This window comes from Cariama cristata, unplaced genomic scaffold, assembly GCF_000690535.1.
Source record: "Cariama cristata isolate BGI_N322 unplaced genomic scaffold, ASM69053v1 scaffold23245, whole genome shotgun sequence".
NCBI lineage: Eukaryota > Metazoa > Chordata > Aves > Cariamiformes > Cariamidae > Cariama > Cariama cristata.
Window position 1 is genome coordinate 23,347 of NW_009619646.1, and position 11,562 is coordinate 34,908.

Genomic DNA, 11,562 nt, shown 5'->3' on the forward strand with positions numbered 1-11,562 from the left:
GAAGAAAAAAATGGCCTCTAACGCTGCATTGCTGATGTACCAGGGCTGGGCTGACATGGGGCCATGGTCCCCAAATACCCTGGCACAACATGTACCGGTGCTCAGCAATGGCCTCGCGTGTGCAGCAGCAAGGCTTGGCCTCAGAAATGCCCGGGACATTGCAACGCCCTCCCTTCTCCTGGTGGTTTGGCCAAAAATTGCTCATTTCTAAACATTACTTTCAGACCCACTGGTCCCTGAGGCAGGCAGGGGCACCTCCTGGACACACAGACCAGTGTCCCCAGCCGACTGAGCACCTCTCTGTAGTCCTTGTGGGCAAGGCGACGGCAGGAGCAGAGCCCTGGGTGCACGCTACTCAGTTCTTGCTCTTGGCTTGTTTGGAAGGGGACACAAGGAAGACTTTACCAGCTGTGTAGAATAATTTTACATCCATCAATAAGAGTTTGTCTTAAAGTGATTTGACAGTATAATACATACATAAATACATTTTTAATCACAAAGTGATATTCTCCTAACTCAGATCCAGGAGATGGTCCACTCGGACGCCACATCCTATGAGTCCAACCGTCAAGTGCCCCTGATCAATCGCCCCGGGATGTTAGCCGGCCCCATGAGCGCTCTCAGCCAGTCTCAGCTGATTTCTCAGATGGGGATGCGGAGCGGTGTAACCCACGGTTCCCCATCGCCCCCGGGAAGTAAGTCTGCTACGCCATCTCCCTCCAGTTCTACTCAGGAAGAGGAGACAGAGTCACATTACAAGGTACGTGCAGTCACGCCTGCTTCAACAGACAGCGAGAAAACAGCAGATGATGTTTTTCAGTGAAGGATAAATTGCGCTAAATAAGAGCACAGGCTTTTGGTCTTTTTTTTTTTTAAATATGTATATATAGTGGGAGACTTGCCCAAGGATGAGGAGATTGTTTCCAGCGTAGGGTGAGGTACAGCATGGCAGGCTAGCACACATGCTTGGGTTGTGCATGCAGCAAATTTGGCAATGAGAGTTGGGCTTTTCTCTCCACGGTGTACCAGGTCCATCAAGCTGCAGAGTTTCCTCCGATGAGGGTTTTGAGGAGCAAAGCAAGTTCAGGACTAAGGGTCTGCAAATGCTTGGGTGCAAGGTTGGATTTCTGGTGGCAGGTAGAGGAGACTGAAACAGGGAAGGAAAATAACGCAGGGCGGGATTTAACTGAGCTCATCGGTCATGGCTTGCTAAAGAAGAAAAGAAAAAAAAAAGAAAGAAATTAAAAGAGGAAGAGTCTTCTGCCTTTTAGTTCGCCCAGGCAGTGGTTTAGGTAGTCAACAACGTCTTAGTGGCACAGAGTCTGCCTCTACGGCCAACACAACTGCTGCGGAGCATGGCGTCAGGAAACCCAGGGATTTCCTAGGGCTTTGGGGACATCTTGGTTGTTGCCCGTCTTTCTCACAATGCACCAGCAGAGCGAACACACGCCGTGTTCCGTGAGCCTTCCGTCTGTGATTTACTGAGGGCAAAGTGCAGCGATCGCAAGGTTGCTGCCTCAAGCCCCGGTGGGTCTCCGTGCCTGCAGGTCAATCGCTGGGCTCCCTGGGGGACTTTGATTAAAGCCTTTTGTGGAAAACCTTCTCCTCGAAGGTGCTGATCCAAGGATGACAGCAGAAGCAGTGGAATTGTAACCTTCTCCCACGAAAATAGACGGCTGTGACAGGATTTGAATGTATAACCACGGCAGCAAACAGTACAGAGAGTGGAAAACTAGGAAAACGCTAGGGCTGAGCAAAAACCCTTTCCCTTTCCATGGAAATGCAGACAAATGTATTCTCATCAATCCTGTAGTTTTTCATCCGTTGGCAGCTTTCACTTCAGATGAGAACATTTCAAAGCAGAGCGTGCACGTGGATGCGAAAACAGCTTCCATGGAGTCAAACTTTAAAAAGAAGGGATACACGTGATTGAAAATAGATGGAGTTTCTCAAACTCTGTGATTCCACGTTTACGGGACACTGTGAGATGGGTTGTGCCGCTGGAGCCCACGGTCTGCCATCTCCCAGAGCCTGGGTCACAGGGCTCCAGGCAGTGACCTGGGAGCTGAAATCTTTCATGTCAGCGGAAAATGCGTTTCAGCTTAGTTACACACCAGGTTCTCTCTCTCTCTGCCTCTTTCAGCATCACCCAGCTTTCCTCCCGGCCGGCCGGGGCCACCGGAGTCACTGGGGACACGACTTTGGGGTTGGATCTTCTGTTCTTGTTGAGCCAGTGATGCCTGTGGGGGTAGGAAGAATTTGGAGGTGTCCAAATTGTGACTACTTGCAGAGATTTGAATTTTTCCTACTCCTAAAGGCATGCCCCCTCATTTTTCTGCCCTGTAAACTACCCAGCGAGACAGGTGGAACAGGAGTGATGTATTTGATGGAGGAAGGAGACCCTAAGTGTAAAGAAAGCAGCAGAACCACACTGTGGCCTGCAGGTTTCTGTTTGCTTTCTCTAGCTACACAGCTACCGTATTCACCCGTCGGTCATTTTTTGTATGGCCATTGAGGGCCTTTCTGCAACAATTCATCAAAGCAAGGTCTAACAAGCAGAAATTAATCTTGTGACCAAAGAGGTCACACATTAAAGAAATGAATCTGATGCCAGCAGATGGTTCAGGTCCAGCAGGTCCTCTGAGCCAAGGAGCTTATGATTTTAGGAGATCTTCCAGCCTCACTGATGAATTTACCTGCTTCATTGCTTCGGGGGGGTGTATGCATGCGTGGGAGGGAGAGGAAGTCCTCGCCTAGACTCCAGTTGGATTAGCAATCTCTCTCCGTAGTTATTAAAATCATGGGGTCCATGAGGTTCCTGCTCTTCACGGGTTCAACATCTAAGGCGGCACCAAGCTACCAGTTTATGGGATCACATCTGTTACCAGTGAATTGTCCCAGTCCACATCTGGGGTTAAATGTACCTTCTGCTGCCTCTCCAGAGCAGGTCCAGGCAGGGGCTGGTGGTCATACACTTCATCCCGCTGATCTTTGGAGCTGCCTAAGCAGGACCGACTGTAAAACCATCGTCATGGCTGTGGTTGCATTGCGCCTGTTCCCGGCTCCTTTGCTGGCTCACCGGCTGTGAGGAGAGCAGGTCCTCCCTGCGGCACTTAAGTGAATCAAATAGGATCACAATTAGTTAAAATATCATCTCACTTGCTAATGGGCCAAAGCCCTGTCATGCATTTTTTTTTCTCCTAATAAGCTGGCCTTTCACCTCCAGGCCTCCCATTCAAGCCCAATTGGGCAATTTTAAATTAAATGCAATTTTTTTGGTCTCTCTGCTCATTCACTAACGGTCACTGTCTGTTTGACAAATGTCACTGCGCTGATACTGAACTTAATGACCAGTCAAGAGTGGAGAAGAGGAGCGGTGCTGCCCTTTCCTCCCCGTGCCTGGCCGGTGCCAGCTGAAGTGAAGCCTCTTAAATCCCGATGCTTCCAAGCACACAATCAACTCAGCAAATCCATCAGGAGAAAAGGCCTTTTGCTCCCAGTGCTCCCTGGGAGGCACAGTTTTCTCTTCAGCTTGATGTTTAGACCTGTGTCAATGGATTATTTCTTTCATTTTTATTTTTTTTTTAGACCTCTAATTGCAGACTGAGCAACTTTCTAAGCAATCTAATTAGCCCGTGCACTTGGTTGAGCAGGGACTGCCGAAGTCAGGTAGTGGCTGAGCACAGTGAGTCCGCAGGCAGAGGTGCCGGCACCCCGCTTGCCCTCGAGGATGCAGAGATCCGGACTGCAGCACCCAACTGGCAGCAAATGGTTTTATTCTCTGCCGTGTTTAACCTCTGGTGTATTTAGTTTTTCCTCCACTATAAAATAAGGATAATGGTGCTTCCCTGTAGTGCAAGCTTTCGCTGACCATAGTTAATGCGTTGAAAGCTTTGATGTACGTCCAAGTGCTTTCCAGGGGTCTTTTCCTTTGCACACCATCACACAGAGGCTTCTGCAGTCCCAGATATTTAACACGCTGCCCAGGGCATCCGGACGGAGGCTCAGACTTAGGATCTTCTTTCTGTGCTACCTCCACTGGAAGCATCCCTGTTTCCAGCCTTGCTGTTTTACTTCCCAGCCCAGTGGTAGTGTCTCATGCTGAGCAACCACAAAGTCCAGCTACTGTTGCCCGTGTCCTGCTCCTCTTGGTTCAACCACCCACAGGGCACTGAGCATGGATACAGCCAGACCTGGTCATCCGACTGCACCCGGACCAGTTGTAAAGAGTGAGCAGCGCATGCAAAGTGTTTAATACATAAGATTGAAATAGTTTAATTCCGGGATATTTTTTCTGGATACATGCCTGTTAGCAGGGTGAAATAAATTTCGGATGGCCCCAGCGTGGTGGTTAATGTGATGCTGGTGCTGCTTGGTTGGTGCTGGCGACCCTCCTGCCTGGGGAGTGGGGAGGCTGAGCCGCCGGCACATGCGTGGGCGAGGGAAGTCAGAAGCAGCTTGAAAAGGGGGATTATTGGGCTGGAAATCAGAAACCATGTGGAAGCTGAGTTTAGAAAAAGTCATGAACTGCTAAAGGGATCTGACTGGGGAGCGAGGTGTTTGGAGAGGTCCCAGAAGAGAATCAAGGAGTGAGCGAGCTTGTGATGCTGGGGAGGAGGAGAGGGAAGGGGCGTGACCAAGGATGAGTGTCTGGAAAGCCCCAGTTTTGGAGCAAGGACCACTGGAGCAGCAAGGCGCAAACCCAAGCTGTGAACTGGGCTGTGAGGAGGCACCTAAGCCGGGCTCAGGCACCCACCAGCAGTTTGTGTAATGATCCTAGAGGTTCCTGGGGACCAAAGAGACCCCCAGAGCTACTTCTCTCCTCGTCGCACTGGGAGCCCTCCTCTTCCCATGCCCTCTCTCCTCCCCTTTGCTAACAAGCTGTAGCAAGGACACGTATCGGACTACTTCCAGCTCACTGCTAAGGTTCATCTCTCGGTTTTGCAGGTTACTGGAGAGAAAAGACCATCAACAGACCTGGGCAAAAAGCCCAAAAGCCAAAAGAAGAAGAAAAAGAAGGATCCCAATGAGCCCCAGAAGCCGGTGTCAGCGTACGCCCTATTTTTCAGAGACACGCAAGCAGCCATCAAAGGGCAAAACCCCAATGCTACCTTTGGAGACGTATCAAAAATTGTTGCGTCAATGTGGGATAGTTTGGGAGAAGAACAAAAACAAGTGAGTTACTGATCTCTTTCTTTTTTTTTTTTCTTTCGACTGTTGAAATGTGTTTTTCCATGGTACAGAGCGTCAGAGTCTCCCCAAGCACGTTAGGAGCGTGGCCAGGGTCTTAAAGAGACTGAAGTGTATGCACAGAAACGGAGGCTATTTTCAGGAGCGGTGCTGAAGTGCCCACTGCCACTCGAAGCAATGCTCGAGTGGTTTGCATGCTGCACTTCCAGCCCCAGAGCCAGTGTGATGGTGATGTGACCTGGCCCTTGGACACCTCTTTGGGGTGCCCAGCACACAGGTCTTTGCCACCCACGTGCCCATAAGAGGAAAGGTCTGACCCACGTCTCTGGGGGGGCAGGGATGGGGTTGCAGAAGGATGCGCCAAGTTTGATTTGCCTCTGCCCCTTTTTTAGAAAAAGCTCTGTTGTTACACGGAGAAGAGCAAATTTTTATGACAATTAATTATTCTTGATAAGATCATACTTTGCAAAAACATCGGTGGCCTTTTCCTGACATGGAGTTTTTACAGCCTTAGATGGGAGATGGGTTTGTATTTGCTTACTTACTTACAAGGAGTGACGGCAAACTGGCTAAAAACTATTAACTCTCTACGTCGCTGGCCTCATATCTAACATAAAGGCTTTAAAAGCTTAGGAAGGAGATGTCTGAAGTGGCCTCGCAGAGGAAACCTTCCTGCCCCAAAGCTGTCAACCACTTTCAGTCTGCTTCACACAGAGACTTCTAGGTCCCCCTTTAACTCTTTTGTTGATGCTGAGTCAGTTACAAAAGCCTATAATTGCTTGATGCCTATTGAGAAAACCCCAGGGAACACTTTCCGTAGCAAGTCCGTCTTTTTATCAGGCAGAGCGAGATCTGACACTGTGTGTGATGTGTCTCTGAACCCAAACGTGCTTTAAGTGACGATCCCCCCACGAGCGGTGAGCCCTTCTCCTAGAGCCTGGCTGCCAACTTCAGGCTGGCTCCATCTCCCGTTGGGTGTCCATGGCCAGCGTTTGAAGCAGCTATGTTTGGGGAGGGAGCAGCAGGGAGGAAAAAAAGTCATTTCAATGGAAGCCATGCTAGGAAATAGCCTTGCTTTCCACCCTGCACCAAGTCGGGAATAAGAGCAAGGCATCTTCTGGGATGAAAGCCCTTTTACTGATCCATTTGGAGTCTCCATACTGTGCAAAGCGTTGCTTTGATGTTTTCGTGATCCTCCCTTTTCTCCTCTTTGGATGCATCGCTGGGGGATCATGCAGGAGTTTCTTATGCTGAAGGAGGGAGGAAGATCCCCTCCTTGTGCAGCAGGTTGACCCCAGCCCTGCTGCCTGGGAACTGCAGGGGAAGGGCTGGGCTTTGGCTGTCGGTGCAAAGTGTGGGAGGTTCAGAAGAGTGGAAAAGCTTTTATGTCACCTCTTTCTCCTGCTTTCATCCCTCCCAACATCTCGGTCTGCCTCTGCCTTACTCCATCTGGTTACAAATATCTCTGCAGATTGGTCACTGAGCTCAGCTGTGAATGTGGTTTGTATAATGGAAGTGCCGGTGCGACCCTGACTCAGCGCAGTGCAAATGCTCGGCTCTTAATTAACAGCAGGGATTAAACCAGTCCGTTTATCTTCCCTGCTAACTCTCCCTTCTTCTCTTTTATGAGATAGTAGCAGCCTTGCTGTCTCTTTACACACGCTTTCTAAGTGGCTCCGTTTCTCCCTCTGTAATTGATTTAATTAAGTCATTTGTTCCTTGTCTGAATGCTTAAATATTAACTTCCTGGCTTTGTCTCCAGCTGTATACTTTTCTCCCACGACAGCTACCTCCCTGCCCGGGACTCCGGCTGGAGGGATGCTATTTATCTTTGGCTCTGGGACCGTACTGCTGGTTTGTGCGATGTGGCACGTTCACTCTTGAAGTGTTTGGCTGGAAGAGAGTTTATTTAGTCCCTGTTTGCTTTCCTCTGCCAGCATCCCCAGTCAAGTTTGTTTAGATTCATAAGGCAATGCAATGGAAAGGAAAAAAAGGCAAAGAAAAAAAAAAAAGCATTAACAAAGTGTCTTTAATATGTGAAAACGAGTGCCTAGGCTGTCCTGCAGATTCTTTCTCCTGAGGACTGCAGGGCATGATGCACACATTCATGATGAAGGCAAGCAGCCCATGCCAAGCGCTCTCTTGGCACATCTTGGGAGGGACAGTGACCGAGCAGGACAGCTCCACATCACTGGCCAAAATCCTGCTGGGACCTGCTGGGAGTCCAGACTGCCGTGTGGCTGCACCGGACCGTGGTTCGGCTCATCGTCAGGCAGGAGCATCGTGTTCTGGGGAGGGGTGGAAAGGTGGAAAAGGGAAGTATTTCACCTGGTGTGCTGCTCCTAGCTTTATTGACAACAGGGGTTTGAATATCTTCATTTCCTCACTGCAGAAAGCAGTGCAGAAGACAACCTGGGGAAAAGCCAACACAGCGATGGCAAAGTAGGCAAGTAAGAGCCAAATCTGGGCATTCTTGTTCAACTGTGACCAAGGTTTTAGTTGAAGAAATCTTCCCCTCTTCCTGGCATAAGAAGAAAAGAGAGTCGATTTGAGTCTGTAGGATCTGAATTGGGGCTGGGCTGTAGTCCCAGACTTGAATCCCTCACTGCCCTCGAGATGTTCAGGCTGGGGCTGGAGCATCGTGTCTCCAGAGGGCCGATATGCAGACCCCAGCCTCACCATGCAGTTATTAAGCAGTCATTTACATCCCTGTAGTTTCTGCTTCAGCTCAGGTTTACAAACCTGATTTTCCCCCTTCCAATGGGCCCAGTGTTTCCCCAGCCCTGGGTGTCTTTTGGTTCCTGCCTTGTGGGAGAACAACAGGCAGAAGAGGCAGGGAGCAACTGGAGAGGGAGGTTCAAAGCAAGCTGGCCGATAAACCCAACCTCAACCAGGGCATTTTGGACTTGTGACCCCCCACCACGTGTCAGCAGCCCCCGGCACGTGGCCCTCCGTGCCTTCAGACGTGGCCATCCATCCCTCTCAGCTCCGTCGTGCACAGAGGTATGCAGAGCATGGGATGGCCACCGTGCCAATGCCAAAGGGATGAGGAAAGCCCAGTGCCGGTGGCTTGTAGCCATGCTGCCGGTGCAACATGGGCAGTGCCCTGGGTTAGGAAGGGTGTCCCTGTGCCACCCCCCCGGGCCCCGCTCCAGCTGCGCTCACCCCACCGATGCTACCTGGACCATTTCTGCAGGCAGAAACGAGATGCCCTGCTCTTTGCCAGGTTGCTCTGGCCAGCACGCCGAGGGTTAATCCTCTGCCATTTGCACTGCCAATGATTGTATGCACTGTAATATCAAAGCTGTAGCTATTTATTTGCCGTTGAGCAGGTGCTGCTGCTCCCACAAAGCAAATTTGCTTTCTCCTCCTGATGAAACAAGCAAAATAAAGGTTGCTCACGTCCCATTTCAGATATGTTTTTTTTCCCCCTGTGCGCTAGCTGAAAGACAAACACTGAGCGGGAACCAGAATGCATATTATGCAAGAAACCATATAATCTAGGAGCATCTTTGATTTGGCTGCTGCTGTCACAGACATGTATATCACAGAGAGGCTTGCTTTTTTTTTTTTGCCCCCTCCTTTCTTTTGTTCTTACTGGTTTATCATTTGTGCCTTTGTCATTTTGTTCCTTTTCTTCTTCTCTTCTCAGCCTCTTCACAATGAATCTTCATTTTCCCTCTGACACACTTGTATCTAAATTTCCTTATTTCCTGCCTTTTTTTATTTATATCTGTTGCCTGGTGATTTGATCATGCTGTGGAATACAGGATTAGCAATCTCCGTGTCCTTGGGTACTGCTCAAGGACACCTGTTCGGCAAAGCGCCGTTTTCTTCCCCATTTTAACCCCTTCCAGTGTGGCCGTGCGTGCGTAACGGTAATAAATAACAATACCTTTAAATATCTCCAGCGCTGCATTAGCAGGACGTTGTAATCTTCATTCTTCAACAGCTGGCGTGGCCCTTTCTAAGAAGCTTACATGGGACTCTGAAGAATGTGACTCGGGGTGGGGGGGAAATATTAATATGTACTCTTTGAACTTTGCAAATAGTTTAGCAGCTGTTCCTGTGGAGATAGCTTAGACTTTGGTGGAGAGTGAAATGCTAATTCAGCCATTATCAGCAAACGGGGTACCTGTCGTAGTAATCCACCTGCAGCTCCAGGTCCTTGCTTGAGGCTCGCAGAATCCCATGCCGCAGTGTTATTTTTTTTTCATTAGCAGATATAGACCAGCGTTATCCGGCGAGGTTTAAAAGGGCTGCCTAATTTGACAGTAACGTGAAGAATTTGAGTTCTAGATTGGAGCAAACTCTGCTTATTCCCTAGGAAGGGTTTTTCCCCGGCACGGATGTAGTGCTCGCAGCCTGGTCCCAGCTCGTGCCACCCGGCAGGGCTGCAGCCCCCTCTCCTCCTTCCATGGGGCCACCAGCCCTGCCACGGGCCGTCTCTGCTCGAGAGCAGGTGACACCCAGCCCTGGGTGGCTGTCCTCCGTCAAGGGGATTTCATTTGGGTGATAAGCCTGGAAGCTCTCCGGAGCACTATTGAGAAGTCACCGGTGGGATTTGCTCTTCTCTGCCATGTTCTCTTATTCCCTCTCTGAGCACATTACCGTTGCCCACTGTATTTTGGGGGAAAAGGATGTTAATTTGGAGCCTGGTGATGATGGAGCACGGGGAACACTGCCAAGCTGGCAGTTGCAGATGTCTCTGGAACCTGCTTCTTTTATTTAGGAAATCCAGCAGCAAAGTCAAAGCATTGGGTCGGTGTTTCCCTAGACCCTGGAAACTCAGAGCAGAGGCATCAAGAAGTTCCTGAGCAATCTGCTGTGTGAACCTCAAGCTAAACCAGAGCTTCCCATCCTAAGTGAGCAGAAGCAAAGTCGGACAAAATCAACATTTCCAGTTGAATTTATAAGCCTGGGGACTCACTGGGGACACAAAGGTACCACAGATGAGTTCTTGCTCGCGATAGCCCTGCTTCACCAGGACCAGTTCAGTAATACTAAGTGACTCCATGCCCAAATGCATATGTGATTTTCCCATACAAATGGACAACCTTGAGAATAACACAGCGTTCACACTCTAGGGATAAATTACCCAGCAGAAACATTACTCGCTCAGCAGAAAATAATAGATCACCCATGTGAGTGGATCCATCTGCTCATTGAACCTGATATATCACCTGGTGACAGGATGCTGCATGGATCTGTGGTGGGTCCAACCAATTGCCCAGGCCTGGAAGGAGGTTTCAGCATCTTCTGAGTGTCAAGGAAATCCATGTACTGGAGAAGGACAAAAGCACCGATCCCAAACAAGGTTTCAAGAGAGGTCTGGTGGAGATCAGGATAATGATAGTGAAGATGTGAAGGGTCAGAACTGCTCTTAAAAGCATCTCCAAGAGTGTGACTTCTCTTCTTGGAGAGCAAGATCAGAAGTGTGGAAGATGAATCTTGTGTGCTTTTCGTTGGAGGTTAGGGGTTGGGTTTGTCACCTTCCTCCTCTGTTTCATTTGGAGTCTTCTGTGGGTTGTCCTGGGAAGACACTTGTGCCCTCTCATGGACTGACAGAAGTCTTATACCCAGGTGGCACCATGAAGTCAAGGCAGAGGAAAGCAGAACTCTTTCACGATGCTTTAATCCATGGTAATTGCTGCTTGATTATGGGTTTATCCATTCATTCTCCAAAGGACTTCTTCACAACACTGTTTTTCCACTGGGATAAAGGAAAAGCTCTCCTGAAACTGTGGAAATAGTTCCCATAGCCAGGGGAACTATTTATGTAGGAACACCTTTTATGTAGGTGTCCTCAGGGCTGTTAGATGCTCAACAGCTCCCATGCTATAGCTGGGAGAGCCTGGGGGAACTGGAGCACCGCTTAACCAGTGACTTCGTGATGGGCATCATTGACAGGTGCCTCCCCTGTCCGAGCTTGTTGACCTCAGGACTTAGCAATCCAGACTGTACGTATTAGTCCATTGGAGATGTGCTGAGATTTACACAGTAAATGTAGCTTGGGTTAGTTGGTTTTGATGGGAGAAGAGACAGACTAAGTCTTCCCTAAGAAAGGAGCAGGAGGGATACAGAGGAGGGTGCGAGGAGGTGAGGAGGAGCTGGGAAGGACTAAGGATGGCGTGGCCGTGTTTGCTGTATGCATTTCCGATGGCTGCGTGGAGGACGTATGCAGAGAGAAGGGTGGTGTGGCAGACACCGCTGTGCAGGGAAGAGGTACTTTCGAGTCATCTTATGAATAAGCCATAAGTTATGATGATCCCAAGAGATAGCTTGCAGGAAAGTGTATAATAGTTACAAGAAAAACCCTCCAGATTTACAAGCAGAATAAAATCCAAATTTGTATATTGGGGGGGGGGGGGG

General features: G+C 49.4%; 1 protein-coding gene across 1 annotated transcript in view; it reads left to right on the top strand.

Annotated features, from left to right (window-relative positions):
- Positions 1–520: 520 nt before the first annotated feature.
- The window catches only part of TOX2 (TOX high mobility group box family member 2), a gene marked incomplete at its 5' end in the record, with an annotated part of 25,084 nt that continues 14,042 nt past the window's right edge, over positions 521–11,562 (top strand). Inside the window, 2 exons of the mRNA XM_009701328.1 lie at positions 521–760; positions 4,948–5,175. Coding sequence (XP_009699630.1) covers positions 521–760; positions 4,948–5,175 — 468 coding nt within the window. The remainder of the gene's footprint in view (positions 761–4,947; positions 5,176–11,562) is intronic.